The sequence below is a fragment of the Meriones unguiculatus genome, chromosome 9 (assembly GCF_030254825.1).
Source record: "Meriones unguiculatus strain TT.TT164.6M chromosome 9, Bangor_MerUng_6.1, whole genome shotgun sequence".
Lineage (NCBI taxonomy): Eukaryota > Metazoa > Chordata > Mammalia > Rodentia > Muridae > Meriones > Meriones unguiculatus.
Window position 1 is genome coordinate 114654312 of NC_083357.1, and position 23368 is coordinate 114677679.

The 23368-nt window shown below is 43.5% G+C and overlaps 1 protein-coding gene across 2 annotated transcripts in view; it reads left to right on the forward strand.

Annotated features, from left to right (window-relative positions):
• Gpc6 (glypican 6) overlaps nucleotides 1–18159 on the forward strand; it is a 1064885-nt gene extending 1046726 nt beyond the window's left edge. For both annotated transcript variants that reach the window (XM_060391596.1, XM_060391597.1), the window contains 2 exons: nucleotides 6284–6459; nucleotides 13878–18159. In XM_060391596.1, coding sequence (XP_060247579.1) covers nucleotides 6284–6459; nucleotides 13878–14080 — 379 coding nt within the window. In that variant the 3' untranslated portion in view covers nucleotides 14081–18159. The remainder of the gene's footprint in view (nucleotides 1–6283; nucleotides 6460–13877) is intronic.
• The last annotated feature ends 5209 nt before the right edge of the window (nucleotides 18160–23368 follow it).

Genomic DNA, 23368 nt, shown 5'->3' on the forward strand with positions numbered 1-23368 from the left:
CTCTAAGAGCTTCAGGCCGAGTCCTGCCTTCAGCTCTCCACCATCAATACTTGTACACATGGATCCACACTGTAAATGGTTAACACAGCCCTCCTAAGAGCGAGTGTGGCATTTGAGGAGCCTGTCAGCCACTTAATTTGCACAAGAGTATAGTAGGCTGTGTGGGGCATCCTGCTGTGCCCCAGAGATCTCAGATCTCTCTGGCGGGTGAACATTTGAACATATCTCAGTGCCATGTGTCAGGGAACACGCACCCACCATAGACAACTCTAGTCTAGCCTTCCAGGACCTGTGGACCCCCTTAGAGCAAAGTCAGGTCTACTTTGGGCAAAACAGCTTTCCAGCAAGGAAAAATGAAAATGAGGGGAGGGGAGAAATCTGTGTCAAGAACTTTTAAAAGTTATACTTAAAACTTAAGTTGTTTTTAATGGGGAATGTCAAAGGTAAAATGCACCATTATCCATTTTACAGCGTGAGTCCAGTGACAGTGAGAACATTCATATTGTGTCCCAGCACCAGCATCCGTCCGTAGAATGTCATCCTCTCATAATGGACCTGTGTCCCACTGAGCACCAGCTCTCGCCTTCCTTAGCGGCACCCTGCAATCGTCATGTCATGCTCCTGCCTGGCTTATTTCACTTAGCCTACAGCCCTTAAGGCTTACGGTTGCTGTGCCATGTGTTGGAGTTTCTGTCCTCGTCTGTACGAGCCCTATTTCCTTTACATCCATCCATTCATCCACCAACGAATATTTACTTGTGTCATTGTAACATTTCCTCTGTTATGAATGATGTCATGCTGTCAACAGAGGTATGAATATCGGCATAAGTCTTTGCTTTTAATTCTCTCACGTACATGTCTCAGGTGGAACTGAGGATGATAGAGGAGTCACAGGTATGTTTTGAGAAACTGTCAGTGCTATGCATTACAGAGGCTGAACCTTTTTACTGTCCCACAGCCAGTATTCAGGGTTCCCGTTTCTACCGAACCTCGGCAACACTTGCTTCTGTCTGTTGTTTTAAATAATGGCCATCCTAATATATGTAAGGTTTAAATGGGTATTTAAATAAGCTTCTAAAGGGGTCACAGATATCACAGGTTTACAATCCCTTATTTGAAACCCTTGTGGCCATATGTCTTTTTAGAATTCAGAATTTTTTGTTTTACTTGAGAAAATTACTACAGTGAATGCACTGTATATTATGTAATGTTCCCAGTGGGGTCTGGACCTACAACCTGCAATCAAATGCATTAGGATTTCTGTAGAAAAATGCATTACCATGGCACTTAGTGGAAGAAGTGAGGACTGTAATTGGCCATATTTCAGGTTGGATGATGGTTTGCTAACAAATGGATTTCAGGAGGGAAAAAAACATGGAGACTTTCAAAATTTGGAACTGCATAGAAGAAATTCTGGCTCTATATAGATAGTGTATCTCCTTATATTAGGAAGACTTTTGACTATGCTAAAAATGAATGAGTGTGTGGCTCATAACTAGAATTTCTATAGAGATATGCAGAACATGGTAACTAGTGAGTGAAAACTGCTTTTATCTCACTTTTCCGTCTGTGCCTCAGGGTAGCCTCAGTCAGGACTATCGGGCACTTGGAAAGAAACCCAGGGCAGCACTTGGGCATCCCAGTTCTGGCTAAGCTTCGTTGTTTATTTCAGTATGAACCTGCAACCTTAACCCAAAGCCTCACATGTTAACAGCCTGTTCCCGGGACAGTGCTTAACCGTGAAGCTTGGCAGGACTGATAGATCATGAAGCCTTTGACCTAATCAGGGGACCAATCAACTGATGGATTGGCCATTTGATGGTATTGTTAAAAGACTGTGGAACTAGGTTTCAGTAGAGCTTAATTGGAAGGTAGGGGACACAGGAGGCCTGTCCTTAATGAGCACACCCTGTCCCCAGTCAGCTCCTGGCTGTCATGAGCTGAGCGCCTTATCGTGCGTCCTCCTCCACGGTCTTCTGCCTCCTTACCTCAGACCTAAAGCAACAGCTGCAGATGGGCATGGATGGAGATCTCTCAAACAGTGAGCCAAAATCAAACATTCCCTATTTCAGTTGGCTTTCCCAGGTACTTTGTCACAGTGTCTGGCACAGATGCCATTTAAATTCATAGCCAACCCCATCCGTAGCTCCTCGCAGCCTTCCTTTCCTGGCACCCCTCTGCTTTGACTCCAAGGTACCTTTCCTTGCACGTGGAGCTGCTTCTGTGAGAACAAACAGGGGTATGCTAAAAAGCAGTACTGCCTGCTGATAGGTTGACATGCCTCTCAGCAAGCGCATTTACATAGCAACCAGGCCTTCTTTCTGAAAACCCGGACCCAAGCTTGGGGAATGGGTGGCAGGCACAGCGGTTAGCCACGGAGAAGCTTCTATAGGAAGCATGTTACTGCTTCTTAGGTTACAGAGCTGCCAGCCGTGCGTGTGACTTCTCCGGCACACAATGTGTGGGCCCCCGCCTCCCACTGAAAAGAACGGTTTGCTCCCTCAGTTCTTTCTGACTTCTCTCGGGACTCTTCCAGCCTCATTGGTTATGCTTGGTTGATATCAAGGAACCCCACATTAACAACATGAAATTAGATGTGAGGAAAAATAATTCTGCAGAACTGTCAACATTTAGCTTCTTGCCACACTCTTGCAAGCAGAAGCCCAAAGAAGTGAGCCTGCAATTGGCTGCCACAGCACAGCATAAATAATTGACAGGGACAACACCCTGGTTAGGCGCTCCAATTTGTCCTCAAAGCCAAGTCCTTCCTGTTTCCAGCATGTGTGCATCCAACCTTGCAGCCTGGGCTGTGGGTGCCAACACCCTGTGTCTTTGTTCCCAAAGATGTGAGTTGCTGTCACTCAAAAGACCTGTGCTAAAGCTGAGTGAAGAGAAAACCTTCTGGGTTCTTACATCCTTTCCCATCCCTCTTCCCATCCCCTTCCAACTACACAGATATCACATAAGCATCTGTGTCTACAGTGGCAAAAATAGCTATTTTATGTTCCAACTATTTTATGTCTAAATTTCTGAAGTCGCCCTTGAAGAACACCGAGAGGAAGAAGCATTCTGGGGGGCAGGAGGGCCTTGCTCCTTGTTCTAATTGTAAGCGGCTCAGCATCACCAAGCACGGTGAGATGCTGGGCTTGCCTGGCAGTCTCTCATTGTCGCTGAATGTTCAGGCTCCCAGGGGCAGCGTTCCCATGCAGCCTGCTGCAGCAAGCTGCTGACAAATGAGGCCAGCTAAGCAGTGCCCATGGAGTGCAAGAGAGACGGCGCCCCCTCTGACGCAGCCTGGGCACGTCTGCAAGAATAATGACCGGAATACAGAGCAGCAGGAGCAGCGGCCACCACCTTGCAGCCCCTAGAACTGCAGCAGCAGCTGATGGCCCGCGCTTCCCATGTATTCGGGTGGGCTGTCATCATTACTGAACTCCAGGAACCTGGCAGTCACAATACCCTGTCAGAAACAGCCAATTTAATGCCATGTGTTAGAAGTTACACTGGGAGGACAGTCTCTGGGCCAACAAGAATTTGCTTATATTCCAGATGTATTTAAAAGAATGGCAGGAGTTTATATTTACTATAAAAATAAAGATAGATGGATACTTGGGTTTAATGTTTTGTTTTTCCTCTTAACATTATTTTTAGGGCAGAGATAACTTGAAGGTTCATGGAAAAGAATTTGTCATGCACTCCGCACTTTGCTTTTATTTTGTACAAAAGTCAGTTTTGTTTCAAATATAGGTGGAAACACACAGCTTGTTCTGGAGATCTCTGCTTTGAATAAATCATCCCTATACAAATATGCCATGCATAACAATTTCTGCAAATCGCCGGAGTGTCACTCTTCCATGTGGCTCCTCCTGTACATGCTGTAGTCTTTGGTTTCTGGCCTTTGGAAAGCAATTTTTAGAAAGGGCCAGAATACCACGCATAAGGGCAGTCCACACATACGTAGATGAACTAGGGGGCGTCAGCTCAGCTCCCCATCAAAGCAGGAGGAGCAAGAGAGACTCAGTCAGGGCCCCCAGCCTGATGGGTCAGAAACCACAGTTTGCACTTGAAACAGCACATGCCAAGCCCATGGCCAGCCGTGGTGCTATATCCCTGGATCTCAGAAATCAGGAGGCAGAGGAAAGCCTCTCAAGTTCAAGGCCAGCCTGAGTTATGGAGCAACACCCCGCAGAGCAAAATACTACTAAAAAAAAAACAAAAAAACAAACACCCTTGCTATCCCCTAAGAGCTGTTCCGTGCCTCCACCCTGGCCGCTGGCTGGTGCCATGGAAGCCAGATCCTCTGAGTTCCCCATCAGCTGGCTTCCAGTTAGGCTCAGCCAAAAAGGACTGCTGAGGTCAGCAACCCTCTGACACCTCCCTCCCTGTCAGGACAGTGAGGCCATGGCTTCAGCTCTGGTGCATCCTGGTAGCAGGTCTCTCCTTCGTCTCTAAGGCTCCTTCCGCTGCTGCCACCTTGTACAGTTCCCTCCAGTCACACTGGCACCCTTGTAAATAGTCGTTCCATTGAATTGCCCCTATTGCCCCCCTGGGGTGCCATTGATTTCTGACCAGGACACAGGCATGGACGGCACCTTTGCAGGAACACGAAAGGGAATTCAAATTTTAGTTGCAGAGGTTCCTTATATCGTCATCTCTATTTCTGTATATTTTGAAATGCCCTGAATGAAAAGCATAACACAGAGGAAAAGACAGAGTAAGCCAGGCTGATGTGGCTTGCATGGCCTGGTGACGACAGATCAGTGACAGGTCAGTTCCTCAACCTGGAGAGGTGGTTTGCACAGTACCCAGAATGCCCGAGAAAACCTAAGGCCGGATTCTTGAGAGCTGGAACTGTTTTAGGAGAAAACAAGAATCCTATTTAAATACATTTCAGATTTAAACCATTATGGACCAAAAAAATAAAAGACAATAACAAAAATAAACAAACACAGAAAACCCTGCAGAGCAATATGGTGGGGGAAGGTTCCTGGCTTTTTCCTCTGCTCATAACACAATCTCACTCTTTTCTAACCATGAAAATGGGACGTTCTGCCTACCAGCAAGTTAGCGATCAGGTCTGCAGTAGACAGCGCTCGGCTATTCTCTAAATCAGTTTAGCCCTGACGGGAGATGAAGCTTCCTCACCAAGACTGCACGCACACACACACACACACACACACACACACACACACACACGTCAGATGCCAGACCCAGGTTGTCGGAGCATCTTGTAGAACTCAGTTTTGCTGCTTGCTAGACTCTACACCTGCTTTTCATCAGTTGGCTTTGGCTTTCTATTTCACACAGCGTGGGACAGGCACACCTCTCTGTTACAGGGGCTGGAATTTCACAGTGTAGTTCCTCAGTCAGTGCTCTTTAAATCACTGTCCTCCAAACTGGGGGAGAAACCGGGGAGAGTGAGGTTTCGGGAAGATCAGCCAGACCACTCGTGCAGGTTACCCTGGAGAAGTTTGTCTGAGCCACTGTAACCACCTATGCTCCAAGGAGATGTAGGTGAAAGAAAGGAGCATGTGAGAGGAGTTTCCCGACATCGAGAGTGGGAGGACTGCGGAATTCATAGGTCATGAGCATAAGGAATGACCAGGCCTCCAAACACGCTCATGGGCTCTTTATTCCCTTTTCGCAAAACCATCTGGGTGACATCATCCAGCATGTTAAAAAACTGACAAAAAGTATTAAACAAGAAGCATTAAATAAAAAATTAGCCTTTTTTTAACTGAGTGTTGACATGCTATGAAATTAGTCCCAAGATGATATTACAAAATTGAAAGCCTATGATATGGGTGTGGCTCATTGGTAGGGCACTCGCCTAGCATGCATAAGACCCTGGTTCGATTCACAGCACTGCCTAAATAGAAAGCAAAAGGCCTGCTAGACATGTCAAAGGCATAAGCCATCACTGGCTTCGCCTGAAACATCTCAAAGACTTTTTTAATATCCAGAAGAACTTTGTACTAGGAAGCTACTGGAACCTCAGAACTCTTTGGGTGGAGAAGGGGAAGAGTAGTTAACCTGAAGAATGATTTATCCTAATCCACAATTTAGTGCTCATTTAGAGATGAACCTACATACAAACTTTCAAGAGCCTGAAGGCCTTCCGGCTGCACTCTGTCTCACGCTTACCCGGACAGTTTGGCTCACTTTCTCAAACACTACCGTTTGCCCCAGGTGATCTGGCTTTCTGTCTGAGATAGCAGCGCAGGCGTTAGTTCCAAGGTCACGACACCATCACCTGACCCGCCTCTCCCTCTCTGCCTCACAGATACCTGCCTGAGATCATGAACGATGGGCTGACCAACCAAATCAACAACCCCGAGGTGGAGGTAGACATCACCCGGCCTGACACCTTCATCAGACAGCAGATCATGGCTCTCCGAGTGATGACCAACAAACTGAAGAACGCATACAATGGCAACGACGTCAACTTCCAAGACACAAGTAAGGAAAGGGACAGGAGGGCCGGGGAGAGCCCGCAGTTGGGACACGAGGGCCGGGAAAGCCCGCGGTTAAAACGGTTGTGCAAGATTGTGCTCTTAAGGTTCTCTCCAAGAGCAATGAGGATCTTTGATTACATTATTCCTTAATCATGAAGCTTTTCCACTCTGAGCCACAAAACATATGCTAACTAAAGTTGCAATTGCTCTTAATAAGTGACTGTGAGTGTGTGTGTGTGTGAGTGTGTGTGTGAGTGTGTGAGTGTGTGTGTGTGTGTGTGTATGTGTGTGTTAGATATCTGTTTCTGTACATGTGTACACGAGAGGTCAGCCATAGATAACATTCCTTCTCAGGTCTTATCAACCTTATTTTTTTCTTTTATTTGATTTCAGTTTATTTACTTTACATCCCAAGGGTGCCCTCTCCCTCCCCTCCTCCCAGTCTCTCCACTTCCCCTCCTTTCCTCCTCCCTTCTTCCTTTCCCCCAGAAAAGGTGAAGCTCTCTCCCTGTTTTAGCCCTCCCCAGTACATTAAGTCACATCTGGACTGAGCATATCTTCATCCCCTGAGGCCAGGCAAAGTAACACTGCCAGGGGGAAAGTGATCCAAAAGCAGGCAATAGAGTCCATGTTAGAAACAGCCCCTCTAGTCCTCTCGCCAGACTCCCCATATGAAGGCCAAGACTCCCATCAGCTGCATGTGTGCAGGGAGCCAAGGTCCAGACCATGCCTGCTCCTTACTTGATGTCTCAGTCTCTGAAAGCCCTCATGGGACTGGGTTGATTATCTCTGTTGGACTTCTTGTACAGTTCCTGTTCCCTCAGGACCTTCCATTTTTTCCCCAACACTTCCACAGGATCCCTGGAGCTCTGCCCCATGTTTTGACTGCAAGTCCCAGCATCTGTCTCCATCTGCTGCTGGCTGCAGCCTCCCCGAGGACAATTAAGTTAGGGTCCTGTCTGCAAGCAGACGAGAGCATCATTATTAGTGTCAGGGTCAGGGACTGGCTCTCCACCCTGGGGTGGGTCTCAGGTTGGGCCGATCATTGGTTGGACATTTCCTCAATCTCTTTTCTCTCTTCATCCCTGCACTTCTTGTAGGCAGAGTAATTTTTGGATCACAGGTTTTATGAGTGTATTGTTGTTCCCCTCCTTCCATTAGTCCTTCCTGGCCAGGACGTGGTCACTTCAGTCTTCATGTACCCTCCCCTTAGGAGTCTCAGCTAGAATCACATTCTTATCCTCCCAGGAGCCTACCCTGTCCCAGGCCTCCAGCTTGACAAAGAGATGCCCCCCTCAGTTTCCCTTCTTGTTCCCAGCCCTCTCACCTCCCACCCCCATTCTCCCTATAGCTGATCCCCAGTCTTGTTTCCCTCCCCATTCCATCTCCTGACCAGTTCCCTCTCTTCATCCACCTCTGCTGTCTATTCTATTTTCCCTTCTGAGTAACATTCAGGCACCCTCTCTTGGGCCTCCTTGTTACTTACCTTCTTTGGACCTGTGGATTGTATTATGGTTATCCTGTACTATAGGTCTAATATCTGTTTATAAGTGAGTACATACCATGTGTGTCTTTCTGGGTCTGGGCTATCTCACTTAGGATGATCTTTTCTTGTTCCATCCTGCAATTTGCCTGCAAATGTCATGATTTCTTTGTTTATAATTGCTAACTAGTATCCCATTATATAAATGTGCCACAATTTCTGTATTCATTCTTCAGTTGAGGAACATCTAGATTGTTTCCAGTTTCTGGCTATTATGAATAAAGTAGCTATGAATATAATTGAGCAAATGTCCTTGTTGTATGATGAAGCATCTTTTAGGTATATGCCCAGGACTGGTATAGCTAGGTCTTGAGGTAGAACTATTTCAAGTTTTCTAAAAAAAAGTGCCAGATTGATTTCCAGAGAGGTTGTACAAGTTTACATTCCTACCAGCAATGGAGGAGGGTTCCCCTTTCTCCACATGCCCTCCAGCATGTGTTGTCACTTGAGTTTTTATCTTAGCCATTCTGACTGGTATACAATGAAGTCTTAAAATCATTTTGATTTGCATTTCTCTGATGACTAAGGATACTGAGCATTTCTTTAAGTGCTTCTCAGCCATTCAAGATTCCTCTGGTGTGAATTCTCGGTTTAGCTCTGTACCCCATTTTTAATTGGATTATTTGATTTGTTGATGTTTAATTTCTTAAGTTCTTTGCATGTTTTAGATATTATCCCTCTGTCTGATGTAGGGTTGTTGAAGATCTTTTCCCAATCTGTAGGCTGCTGTTTTGTGCTATTGACAGTGTCCTTTGACGCAGAGAAGCTTTTCAGTTTCATGAGGTCCCATTTATCAATTGTTGATCTCAGAGCCTAGGCTGTTGATATTCTGTTCAGGAAGTAGTCTCCAAAGCCACTGAGTTCCAGATTTTTTTCCCACTTTGTCTTCTAGTATATTTTGAGTGTCTGGTTTTATATCAAGGTCTTTGATCCACTTGGACTTGAGTTTTGTGCAGGGTAATAAATATGAGTCTATTTGCCTTTTTCTACATGTATATCAACACCATTTGTTGAAGATACTTTATTTTTCTACTGTATGGTTTTGGCTTCTTTGTTGAAAATCAAGTACATATAGGAGTGTGGGTTTACTTCTGGGTCTTCAGTTTGGTTCCATTGATCACCCTGTTTCTATGCCAGTACCATGCAGCTTTTATTACTATTGCTCTGTAGTACAGCTTTAAATTAGGGATGATCAACCTTATTTTTTGAGAGAGACCTGGAGCTACAAATTCAGAGAGGCTGGCTGGCCTGTGAGCCCAGGGATCCTCCTGTCCATCCCTCCCCAGTGCTAGAATTTCAGGAACACACCACTGCACTTGGCATTTTTGTAAGTGCTCTGGTTCAAACTCAGATTCTTATACTTGCACAGCAATCACTTGCCTGACTGAGCTGTCATCCCAACTCCAAGTGAATTGGTTAGCCATACCACATGAAAGCAAAAATAAAACTTCATCTACCAGCTGAGCTGTTTATGATAGAGTTTTTACCTTGTCTTTCCTATAACAACATGTATGTCTGTCCAAAGCCCTGCTTCCCCCATCACTGCCTAAAGACTCTTCTACAGATTTCTTGATGAACTGGGCTTGAATCCCCAGAAACAACATTTATAAGCACTTCTTGAATTTATGATGATTCCAAGGTCACACACATGCAATAGAAACCGCACTTCAGAGTTTGAATTTGGATGTTTTCTTCAGTTATCGTTAAGTGGTATGATGTTCTCTCATGATTACGGACAGGAGACTCAAATCGACAGTCCCCAGAGCACAAGGACACTCTGTGGGTACTGCGCTAGGCTAGGATGCTGTGGAAGTTCCTATTTTCTATTTGTTTGCAATTGTAGCATTTTAGTATTAATGAGTTTATTGGGATAAGGCCTCACGGTAAATGGGGGAAGAATCTATACTTCTTGAGACTCAAAGTCTTTCATTACAAAGTCATTGCTAAATGCCTTAGAATATTAAAAAACAAAAGAAAACAAAAACGTGAGAAACAGCAAGCAGCGAGAGGTGCTAGCTGGGGACCTATTGGGTTCTCCCTAAAGGAACTTAGGAAGAGCTGAAACAGTGTTTTGAGAGCAGTGAGCAGGTTCAATGCCTCAGTTCCTTCCCTCCTCTGCTGTTCACAGATACAAGCCACAAACATTTATATCTGAAATAGTAGAGAAATAGTAAGCTGCTCAAATAATATTGCACATGATTGTTTCAGTGCGGATCACAAAACACTTGAAGTGATGTCGTGGGCTCTCCTAAGAGAACACTGAAATAAAGCTAAGTATGTTTGGGTTTTGTCTAAGTGACTTTAAGATGCAGAGCAACAGAGGCACGTGCTATGTGGGTTTTCTTCCTGGGTGTGCTGGTTCCTCTTGAGAGTGTTCCCTGAGAGAATTCACAGGGAAAGAACCCTTGAACATCAGTTGTAAAGCTGCCAGTGATCCTTACGTTGCTCTCTGAATCGCTGAAGCTGAAGATGCGTCCGTGCTTGGTTAATGAGATGGAAAGGCACAAGTTACAGATGGAAGACACAGTCATCTCAGCCCTGACACCAGACTACTGAAAGTTCTTAGTGTGTTCTTCCGCTTTTAAAGACCTCGAGAATTGATCTCCTCAGCACAGGGTAATTACCGCCATAATGGACTTCAGTGCTGTCACATGTCTCAGAATCATCTCATTATCGCTTCCTGATTTACTAGACCTCTCCCTTCCTCGTCAGAAGAGAATGGTGCACGAGCTTTTACCCTTCTCTGCTTCCTCGTCACTTGGCCTCGTGTTTCTCACTTCATGCATCTTCTCCGTGTAATAATGTGCTGTTTTACCTGGAGAGTAACCATTCAGATGACTACTGAAGTTATGTAAGAATTATCTAATGTCTGCTTTATTATGCTTCTCTCTTCTCTAGTCTAAGGAGATGTCATTCTGCAAAACTCAAGGAATGTCAAGGAGGCAATGATTTTTCTCAATTTCTTCTCACAAGAAAACAAAAATCAAGACAGCGAAGAGAGTCCATTGCCTCTAACCCAAGCACTGAGTGGGACTGTTTTAAGACACTGTCTAGCCTATAAACCATTATCACATTTCATAGCTATCACCACCCTTATTGCTTTTAATCATTTTTTAAGTTGCCCATAACATGTGCATTTATGATTCCCTTTCAAAAAGATTGGGGATATTGTTTTTCTACAGCCAGGACCTCTTGTCACTATTTGCTTCCCACAATTTTAATATTCTAAGTCACTTTAATAATATCTTTGTAAAGGTTATATTACTTCTTGTTCATGATATTGGTGTTCAGAACAATTCCCTTTGCAATTCTGATATCTCTGAATTTAATTAATGGGCATTTTTCTCCTTGTAAAGGCCAATAAAGATAAGGCATAGAAATGTTAAGAACCTCATATAATGTATTCAAATGATCTTATCTGGTATTTAGATGTTCCATTTAGGGGGGAAAACAGTTCTGAATGTTCTTTTTCACTCAGGGGAACACTACAGTCTGAATCCAAAATGGTACCCATGTCTCCTGAGCAGCAAGGCCCAAGAGCAGGGTAGGAGTTTAGGAATGTTAGCTGAACTCACTGAGTAAATGAGACTAAGCAAACCTCATTGCAAAGATGGCTGTTTCCTGAATCTGTCTCATTTATCCCCATAACAGTTTTGGGAAATAGACGTTATTACTTTTATTTCTACAGGTGAAGAGAAAGATGCTTGCCGAAGGCTTCACTCTTGTCCAGCCAAATTAATAATGGTAGCTGAAATGTTAGGCTGCCTTTTTTGGGGGGAAACAAATCTTTTTCATCTGGCAGCATTGGCAGCAATGAGTTCGCCTCTACATTTTGTCAAATTGTCTCTCCACACCGTGTGCAAGCCAAATGTTACCAACTGCTTGTGCTTAGATATAGAAAGCGATAGAAGTTGAACTAAATGCCCAGGGCATATTGGTTGATTCAACAAGAATTTTTGGAGAATCTGCTGCACATCAAAGATCAATGGTCACTTGGAAATGGATGATCTATGCAAAGACTTTACTCTCAAAAAATTTATATTCTAATAGACTACTAGCATTAAACAACAAAAAAGAAGAAGAAGAAGAAGAAGAAGCAAATAAATAGTACAAGCCCAGGTGCTTGTAGCAAGCACAGTGGTAGCTGTCACAGTGGGAAGGGTTGGTTCTTAAACCCTCTGCAGAAACCCAAAGTCAGAGCTGCTCAACTCCTTGATATAAAATGATTTGGCATTTATAATATAACCTACACACCTACACACGTTTCTCCACATGCTTAAAACACTTTGTGGATCACTGATAACACCTAATACAGTGAATCTCATGTAAATACTCATTGTTTTATTTTTCAGGGAATAATGGCAAGAAAATGAATACATGTTTGACATAGATACAGTCGCAGTAGAACTCCATGTGCTGGGGAGAAACTGAGGCCATGCCATAGGAGTAAGCTTTAGCGGGTTCTCTGCAGACATCAAGCCATTCTCATGGGTTTATCTTTGCATGTGACAAATTCATATTGCTTCTTGGAGCCTTTTGGAACTATTTTTGCTCCATAGTTGGATGAATATATTATCAAACATGAAGGAACCAAACAATGAAACACGATAATTAAACCCAGAGACACGGTGGGCGGGGGAAGACGGCTCCCTCAGATTGCACAAGGTGTGGGCATTGAATCAAGCGGGGAATGACAAACTTGTTCTGTAAAGGGACATAAATCTGTTAGGATTCTGGGCCTCAGTCTCTGTCGCAGCTACCCTGCTGTGTCCTCGGAATAAGAAAGCATCTGTAAGCCACTGGGAGTTCCCAGCTGCACTGTGTTACAGTCAAGCTCTCGGCCCGAACGTCACAGGATGAATTCTTACAGTCACATGATAGGATCCTTCCTTTGATTATTCCAAACACTAAAAAAAATACAGAGAAACCGTGTCACATTTAGGGTCATAGGGATGTAAGCAACAGGACGTAGCTTACCTGTGTGTGGCTTAGAGAGGGGCTGCATGAAAAAGGGCTGGTCTTTGCTGTTAGGACAAGAGCATGGCCGGACCGGGAAGCAGGCCAGCACAGGCCAGCACAGGCCAGCACAGGCCAGCACAAGAATGGCTGCCTTTCGCAGCTCTCTGCGGCTCTTCCTGCAGCCTCCTGCCTGCAGGGCTTGCCTTTAATTTATGCTTTGCCTTAAATGGCCTTTTAAAGGTCTTTTGAAGGACAGTAAGGTGACATACACTTTTAACCCCAGCACTCTGGAGACGGAGACAAGAGGGGAATCATGAGTTTTGTGGCAGCCTGGACTCTAAAAAATAAGGAAAAAAACAAAATTTGTCTCTAAAGAGCAGGGGAGATCTGCTTAAAGCGGCCGCACTGAGTGTAAAGGAGCAAAGAACAGAACTGTTTCTAAGGGTAGATACCTTTAATTGTGTGTGTGAGGAGACAGAGTGTGTGTGTTTATGGGTTCTGTGTGTGCTAGCGATGGGAGAGGCCAAAAGAGGGACCAGCTCTCCCAGAACAGGGTTACAGGTGCAGTAAGTTACAGCTGCCCGGCATTGATCCTGGGAGGTGAACGGGGTCCTCTGCCTGGCAGTGCTGCTCTTAGCAGCTAAGGCGCGTCTCCATCCCCAGAACACAATCTCTCAGTCACAGAAACCCTGACCAGAAGTGTCTGGTATTCGTGTGTTTGGGAGGCCACCATGACAAGTTTACTCCGGCCAGTGACTATTGTGTGACAGCCCTGTTTCTAGCCCGTGCCAACCTGCCCATGAAGACGAGCACCCGCTTTGGTGGAGGGCTGTCCCTCCCACACCATGCCAATAGCTGTGGCACTGCTCTCTCTTCCCGGCTGGCCGCTCTAACTGTCCTTGTCCATCTTCCCACACCAGGTGACGAATCCAGCGGCTCGGGCAGCGGCAGTGGGTGCATGGATGATGTGTGTCCCACTGAGTTCGAGTTTGTCACCACCGAGGCCCCCGCGGTGGACCCCGACCGGAGGGAAGAGGAATCTTCCGGCGCGCAGCTCAGCTACTCCCTGGTCTCCTGGCCTCTGGTCGGCGTGGTCTTGGCCCTGCAGAGACGCTACAGATAATCCTGGGCTTTGGTCGATCGAAACTGCATTTTAGCTCTTTAGTGGCCAACTCCCTTCTTTTCTTACACTCTTGGACAATGGACCGTGCCACAAAACAAGCCGTTTTCTATGACAAGAGAGCAGTCTCGCGGATCTGCCTCCCTATTTGTTTTCCCAAAGAGTACCGGGAGCCAGACGGCCTGCTTCTCTGCCCTTCGCCCGTCTGGGGCGACCTCGCTTACTCCAGAGAGAATTCTTACTCAAATCTTTCGTACCAAGAGATTTTTTCTTACCGTCATTTGCTTTTATGCTGCAAAATTAAAGGAATTTCACGTTGTGAGGGGGTTTTGTTTTGGTTTGGTTTGGTTTTGTCTTGTTTTTTTTTTTTACAACCCACTTTAAATAAGATGGGAAGAAAATAATTTTTCTTTTCAAATCAGGCCAAACCCCAAGACAACTGCATTTCAACAAGAAAACAAATAAAGGAAGGAAAATAAAGGAATTTTCATGCTATCAGGTCTGTGAGAAGTGAGGTTTACAAAATGCTTGAGTTTCGAGAAAGCATAACATTTTTGTGTAGCAGAAATACACTGTTGTCTTGGAGGAATTGTCTTGCACTCTAACCAAACTGACTTGGAGGTCCTGGTAGTAAATTAGGATTCTGTCTTGATATGAGCGGTGATGTTGTTGCAACTCAGCCTGCCTGATCCCACACTCACTGAGGGCAGCATTTCCTCAGCCTCCTAAGGTCTGACCATCATATCCAGTTGGCTCAGGTTGTCTTCAGCTCTTCATGGATGCCCCCATCCAGTCTCCCTTCCCCAGGTCTTGCCTGAAAATCCTCTTCAGTGGTACAGTCTCTCTACTTTTGCCGCCAGTCTGACATGAGCTAAATGTCTCAGCTCCTGTGTTCTAGACTCTCCCCCAAAAAAGAGTTCTTACTGGCATGACAATTAGCTCCACACATGAGGTTTTGTCGTTGACTCTTTGATTTGTGTCAGTTGGTTTCAGCATCACAAGGGCATTCTCTTACAGAACAACTCACAACAACAAAAAAAAGTCAAGACAAAAAAGAAAAAAAAAAACACTATATATATAGTATTGACATGGAGATTTCTTTCACTTTTTTAGTCTTAGTATGATCATCTATTTTTATATCTATATATATATATATAAATCACAGATTTTAACTTCTTAATTCCAAGCTCAGGGTTGACACTCCTTTGTAACAAAACTGTTTTGTCAACCACCTCTTCTTGTTCTGTGCTGCTCGGAGAAGGGAGTCCTCAGTGATCTGTGAGCACCAAGAACCAAGAAAGAGAACTTTTTATGTATCTAACTGTCCATCTCTTGCAAGTTTGCCGGGGCACACCCTTTCACACATGTTTGCTTTGTCCCTGGCGCTCCAAACTGTCGTGGGCTCACGGGACAAGCCCTGGTGTGCAAGATGGTACTGGTGATGGAATGTGTGTGTGTAAAAGAATGTTATCCATGAAAATCCATTGCTCTCATGTACAACACCTTTGGCCTAGGACTCCTACTGGGTCTGTACTGGAGCAAATGGCCTAAACTCAAGAGGCCAGTTTAGAGCCGCAGCCTAACCCACCCACCACGCCAGGCCCAGCGGGTCCCCCGGCAGAGAGAAGCAAAATCAACCAAACTGGGGTTCGGTGAAGACAGCTGGCTAGCCATGTGGGGGTTTTTTGGGCTTTTCTGACACATCTGGGGTAGGAAGAAGAAATGTTTTAAGACACCACAGCATGCCAATCACATTTTAACAGACTCACCAACAGTATTGACACACGAATGGTATTTTTCTCTGTTCTCATCAAAATTAAAATTAATTCTCGATTTAGTCACCATGTCTAAGTAGAACACACGCACTAGTATTAAGTATATTTGAGCACTTTGGAAAACAGAACATATTTACAACATCTGTTCCCACTTCATGCCTAACAAAATATGAAATGTAGGATTTTGAGGCATCTTTCATTTAAAGTTGTGTGAAGTTCACACGTAATCCAATTCGGAACTGCATCTTCAGGAAAGCCATCCATCTCAGTGTCCCCTTTGGCTTTAATCACCTGTTTCACATAACACAGCTCTGTGAAGGACCAGCCATTTGTGTTACTCAGCTCATTGTGTGTTCAGAAATCAGTATTGTTTTTTTCCAATAATTATGGTGCAATACAAATTAAATCAACTTTGATTCTCCAAGATATTTGAGTAATAACTTATTTTTATGGCTTTAAACTCCAACTTCCTTTTTAAAATATTTCATCATTATTTCCTGCAAAACAAATCAATATGTCTTGTTTCTTACTGTGCTTTTGTGCCCAAATGGTTTATATGACAACATGCTACATTAATGAGTGTGAACCCATGTTTGGTGCACACTAATCACGCGGATAACGTAGAAATGCCTGCCTCCTTTGTCTCAACACCTGTACTCTCAAGGGTATTACTATTGATGAAATACAGCGATGCACATGAGCCAGGCAGAGAGCTGAAAATGAGGGTCAGCCGACAAAGCTGCATCATTAGTCATCGTGCATGGACATGGTCAAAAATATTATTCATGTGTACTTCCTGGTTGCGGTCAGCATCCATCATGTGGTTTTTAGACTAATTTGATGTTAAAGATTGGGGTTTTTTTTTTCCCCATCCCCTAAGTCTTTTCATTTACTCCTTTTCAGGACTTTAGACTCCTCTGAAATTAAAATTCTCATTTCAGCATGGTGACAGGAAATGTATTGATGTTCTGTTATCATTCACGGCCTGCTCTTGGTAGTAATCATGTCCCCTAAAATCTGTAATCACATCATGACTCGTGTTCTGAGTAGAGAGGAACAGGACCCCCAAATTGGACACTGGAGCCTGGTGGGTGGTGCTCCTAACTGCAAACACTTAGCTTATTGAAGTGCCTCTATTTACATGTTCCTTAGTTTTAATATGTATTTTTCTAACAGAAATACACGTCTGTAACTGATGTTTATTATACTTTGTATATGTTACAACAAAGGCTAAACGAAGGCTAATGTCTTTAGCAGAGAAGAACGAACTGTAAATTTATGAATGAGAGCCCATGAGACAGCTGTGTGCCGTTGCCACGAAGGCCGAGCTGGCACTTTGACTACAGCCATCGCAGACTGTAGCGCTGGGATTGTGACTCCCTTACCGTGATACACCCAAGTAGGAAGATGACATGAATCACCTGCTTCAGACATAAGGGTAGAAACTACTTTGTCTACACTGAAAAACGCGCTTCCTTGGTGAGCAGTGGCAGTTTTTAAAGGAACATTCTTCAAATCAGACTCACTGGAAATATTATTGGAGGCAGAACCATGGAGCTTAACTTACATTCCCTGCTGCAGACATGAGCCTTCCTTAATTCTTCTTGCCATTACATACACATCTGGGCTACAGACTAAGCACCAACTTAAGTCTTCAAGGAGGAATAAAACTTAGTAAAAATCCTGGCTTGTGATTCTTTGCTCACCGCTCCGCAAAGCTAATTATCATCAGATGGTTTCACTTTAGGTTTCACGTGTTGGCAAATGCACCGTTTGACTTTTCCAAAAGCTTGAGCTCATTTTCTTTGACTTACAGTCACTAACAGATATTTAAAAAAAAAAAAATGTAGCCTTGGTAGCAGAAGAGCAAAGGAGTCCATAACTTATCAATCTGCAGTGTGTTCCTCCTTGGTAGAGATATTAGCCGGTGCTTAGTTTTAGGCCAACTTACACAAATAGAGTATTGATTTGTACGCATTCTGGAGACTTGCTACGTCATGATTTGCTACAGCCCAGACTCAGCTTAGAATGGTAATGCTTGGGACTTCAGTGAGAGTGGAGCGGATGCTGGAATCTTTGGCATTGCCTTGAAATGAGGGACTTCACGAGCTCCTCCTAAAGGAGGCATCACAGTGCAGTCTCTATGTGCATACACAGAACACATATACAGGATAACTGTGTGCGCCAATCAAACCTAAAATTTTATGTGACTGTCAAATGACTATTATTTGGGTTAAGATTTTTCATTTTCTGATTTGGATAGAAAATTGCTATTAATCTTGTATTAAAATAGTTTTTAAAAATTTACCTGTTATCCTGTTTTCTTTATGAGTGTGGTAACCTGTTTTTCTTATTTGTTAAGTGTTTTTGTTGACATCATTTTAGACTCATTAGTACTAAAATTCAGTAGTTGACAAAGTACCGACCTCCCTGGAAATTATGAACCCTGCAAGCATAGGACATTAAGATTACCAGTCAATGGACTAACCCCTTCCAAATGGAGCAAACTGCATTGATTTTTGTACTTCAGAGAGGCTCTGTACCCTCATGCATACTGAGTACTATACAGCCCTGTAGAGATCCTCCACTTACCCACTGTGAGTGCTGTGTCATGGGTGTCCAGTAACCATGAGGTAAAAAGTGCACAGTCCTCAACGCAGCTAACCATTACTTTAACAGAAATAGGTCACTAATTTTAAGAATACTCTTAAATGAAGGAGTCTATGTAAATGAAGGAATGAAGAATGTGGTATTTAGCTGTAAGAAACACTACAGTTTAAGCCAATTATCACCACCATGATTTTTATCAAGCAAAGTGCTTTTCACAAGACAATTTGGGAGCTTTAGACCAAATGCACCTACAAAATCACAATGTAACAGATTTGATTTGGAAGAAAACTGAAACTGGTTTAATGGGAAGGAAAAATACCAAAAGCAAAATTCTCTTCAGTAAGGATGTTTATTTTGAATAAAAAGTCTGGGATAATAATTATCAAACACATGCACCAAAATGGCATTCACTGTACAGATACCAGTTCATGGAACAGTAGCAGCTAGAGGCCAAATATTGTTTTGTATCTTGAGAGCTAGGAAGGCACAGCTCGGTTTAAGCGGAGGTGAACAGACTCGCACCTGATGGATTGTCAGTACACTTCCCTGCCATTTATTTACTGATCTAAACATACTGCTGACTTGCATTTTTATCTGTTTTAATGGGATTCCTTATGCCTCTCCTTCCTTCTCTGCCCCAATCCCTTCCAACACCAGATAGGAAAGAAAGAAGGCTAGTGAGGAAAGGGGGCACATATCCCCTAGACTGCTTCCTGCTGCTTAGGGTTCTCGGGTTTCTTGGGGCAAGTTCAATCTCTGTAGGTCAGGACATCTACAAGTTCTTCTCATCAAACAACATCAACAGCAGCCAGGAGCAGGAGGAGAGCTACCGCCTTCTTCTTTCAAATGCCTCCTCTCCCTCTCTGGGCTCTGGCATTTATTCCCTCTCAGAGTCCCAGAATTAAAGTATCTGCAGCTGGCAAAGATCACGCCCCTCTCAGAGCCCACATGAGGTAGACTCAAGCAGCCCCATATCACACACCTGGAATTACAACAAAAACATGTTCACATAACAATGGCTTAGTTTTTAAAGAAACTGAAACTTCCACTGAAACATACAGCTAAATACATAGTGTTGGGTTATACAATGGACACATAGCTAAGCCAGGAGAAATTATAAGCCTCCTTCCTAACCTGGCAAGGGAGCCTGGGCTCTTGTGCATCTTGAAGCATAACCAGAGCGAGGAAAGGGAAATGCTATCCCAAGAATACAGTAGCATGGAGAGAAACAAAGCTTACGTTGGGTTCAAGAATGCAGAGAAAACATCTACTTTAAACATCTTCAAAGCACCTGTATTTTTCTTGTTTTAAAAATGTTTGATTGACTTAGGTCAATGCCTTTCTTTCCAGAGGTATGTGATGGTCTGTCATGTGCCAGCAACAGTTACAGATACAGGAGCAGGTAGCATAAGTTCCTACACATCTTGCATCCTACACAGAGTTAGGCAGATAGAGCCAGCGTGTAAGTAAACAAGTGAACATGGTGACTTCAAAAACTATGAGACAACATGACAAGACTCAAATGGAAAATGGCTGGAAAATGGCACTAGGAAGGGAACTCTCCTCAGGTGCATGGTCCCCAAGAGCCTCCCCTGGTGGTGCGTGACCTTACGGAGCAAAGGAACAGGCATGAGCAGATCTAGGAGTGAAGATGACCCTCGAACTGGAGATTGGCCATGCTCCAGACCCAAAATAACTAACCAGGAACAACCAAGCTAAGCTTTGTGGCCAAGTCCAATGCCTTAGCACCTGATATAAGCCAGGGCCCAGACAGAAGCTGGCCTTGCACAGCAGCCCTGAGGGCAGCACGCACTCATATCTCAAAGCATGGACTAGAGAAACATGCCGAGATCTTCAGGAACCTCACTATCAGGGGCTCCCTAGCATGTAAGAATAATATATTATAAATCCTAGTACACTGTTCCTATGTGCGAAAAATGAGATGTCTCATATTACAGAAAGCAAAGAAGTCTTATGCAAAGACATTATTAAAAGCTTGTTAGTAATGCACAAATAATTTTAAGGTTTTCATTTGTTTGCTTGAACCATTGCATATAAATTAGTACTCGGAAACTATTTTAATAGAGCCAAAGATAAGCTTGACATTTGTACATGTGTTTGTTTTTTAAGCACGAAGCCTTTTTAATTGTTTAATGAAAATCTATATACGAGGCACTCTCTGGACAGAGAGCTTGAGTCAGGAGAGTTGGGAAAACAAAAATAGCTCTTTCCAGAAAAAAAAATTTACAGTAGCTTTTCCATACCTGAAATCTTACTTCCTCAGGAACAAGTCTGTGACCACTCTCCTCCTGTGTCTTACCAGCTGGGAAGGTTCAACTTGGGATGCAAGGGAAGAGGTAAAGGGGAGACTGAGTAGAGACCTGCCCTCCACCATGAGCATCATCTCCCCAAAGAAAGACAACCTCCAACAAATAAGTTAATAAAAATAATCACAAAGGAACTTTGATACGCTGAGGGAGTGTTTATACCTGTTCATAACGTGTAAGCCAGAAGCTATGTATCCCAGATTTCCAAGATAGGCCCCTGCTTCTGTCCAGTGTGATGGTCAACAGATCTCCTTCACTCTCCATAGCGCCTTAGCTTACGTGATAGATTACAAGCTCATCTCAATACTTAATAGTGCTCATTTACAAGGCCAATTATACTCACGTGCATATGATGCCTCGTAGTTCTTCCAGATCTTTTCCCAGATAGTCAAAACTAACTCCTGAGTTTATACACACTGGCCTATTTCCTGCATCAAAAACATTGGGAATTAGAACCAAGAATCCAAAACCAACTGCAGGATCATCAACTACACTCTCTATTCCCGACCCACAAATACTTGGCCTGCTTTCATCCTAAAATTGACTGCACTTAGAACCTGACCCCAGCAGACTGGCCATTCTGAAGCTTGGCAATTTTGCTGGGTATGTCAGTGAACAAAACACCTGACACCTGGGGCTGTCACACAGCTGTGTTATGATTCCATTTGCTGTTATAGAGAGATATAATTTGAAGCCCATTTTTATCTGTTTGCCAGTCTTAGCAACACTAGACCAGCTATAGCCATTTTCTTTTTCTTCCTTTCGTTCCTTCTTTCTTCCTTCCTAGCCTCCTTCCTTCCTTCTTTTAAGTCACATGTAGGATTGACCTGTGTTTCTGAAATGGCCATATGTACAGGAGTTCTCCTGTGTCCTGGCGTAGCACACACAATACATGAGATTTTCATGTATTGATCAAGTCTTACCAGCCATTTCCTAGACACAACTGTGACCTCCCCAACTTCCCCCCTTTCCAAATCAAAGGAGTAGACAAAATTAAAGGAAATAATAGGCGCTGAGTTTTCCAGCTATGAGACTACCACAATGTAGAAAAAAATGCATTTTAGAACTGTGTCCATTCAGTTATCATTTCTAAAAAGCTATTGGAAATATTTCCCATCTAACCCCTACATTGAGATAATAAAACCCTTGTGGAGTTCCGTTGTGATGCCATTCATGAGAGAGCAAAGTGTCATATAAAGAATGCCACTGCTGATACCCAGCACATAAAATAACCATCTGATCATATCATTCAACCCTCCATAGTGTGCTTTAGGCATTCTTCTGCAAGATCACCTATTCCTGAAGATTTTCTTCAAAGGATTAGTTGGACACAGATGTCTACATTTGCATGGTCTACAGAATAGAGCGAAATTTTTCTTGAGTTTGCAATATTAGATAAAATGCAAGATGAAAATTCGCCACAAATATATTTAATTGTTCAGAGCCCTGCATTCTGACATTTGTTTAGTAAGATCTATAATTCATTCAAACATGTTCCCTCTCATCAAGGAGAAAATCATAATACCTGCTAAAAAATAACATAAGCAATACCAATAATAACAACGCCTACTAGCTGTGCTGTGCTCCCCATATATCAATTAATTCATCTCGTTATAAAAATACAACATTCGCCAGGTTTGATGATGCATGTCTGCAATCCCAGCACTTAGGAGGCAGAGGCAGGGGGATCTCTGTGCGTTTGAAGCTACAATGTGGTAGCTGTTCTTCATTGTCAACTTGACAACTGGAATTAACTAAAACCCAAGTGGCTGGGTGCACTTGTGAGGGATTATATATATACATATATATATATATATATATGTATATATATATATATATACATATATATGTGTGTGTGTATTCCTTATATAAATATATATGTATATAATATATTTATTCTATAAATTCCCTCTAAAGAACTGTGATGAATACATGAATATACCTGGCCCAGTTAATTCAGAGCTAATTAGGGATACTATCTAGACACTAGATAGATAGATAGATAGATAGATAGATAGATAAAAATGCACATACCTATGTACATACATACATACATATATACATACATGCATACATACAAACATATAAACTGGAATACTGTTTTTAAATAGGGGTACCTGTTACTGTAATTACACAAGGAAGCTAAAGCACGGATAAACTAAATTGCCTGCTCAACTCCCAAATAGCTAAAAATCGACATCCATAAGAGGACAAAGTTGGTAGATGTAGACGCAGACTGCTTCCCTGGGGAGGTGCGCTCTCTGAAGGAAAGCAGCAACAATGCTCTCTGCTGCCATGAACAAGTGTAAAGAAGGAGAGTCTGCTTTGGAAATAAGGGTCTCCCTTGTAGGCTCCACCGAAGATGAGGTAGATGAAAACTGCCAGCAACCGTCTCATTCCCGTATGTGCTCTAGCCCTCGAAGAAACTTCTTGTCCACGTCCTGAGACCTGGGGAGGAGATCCTGGGGAGAGATCTGCCTGCTCTGGGAGGAGGCATGCAGGGCCACATATGTGTGTATAAATGCCTTTGGAGCACGGAGATGAGGTTTCACCTCCGCCCCGCACGCTTTAGGAAACAC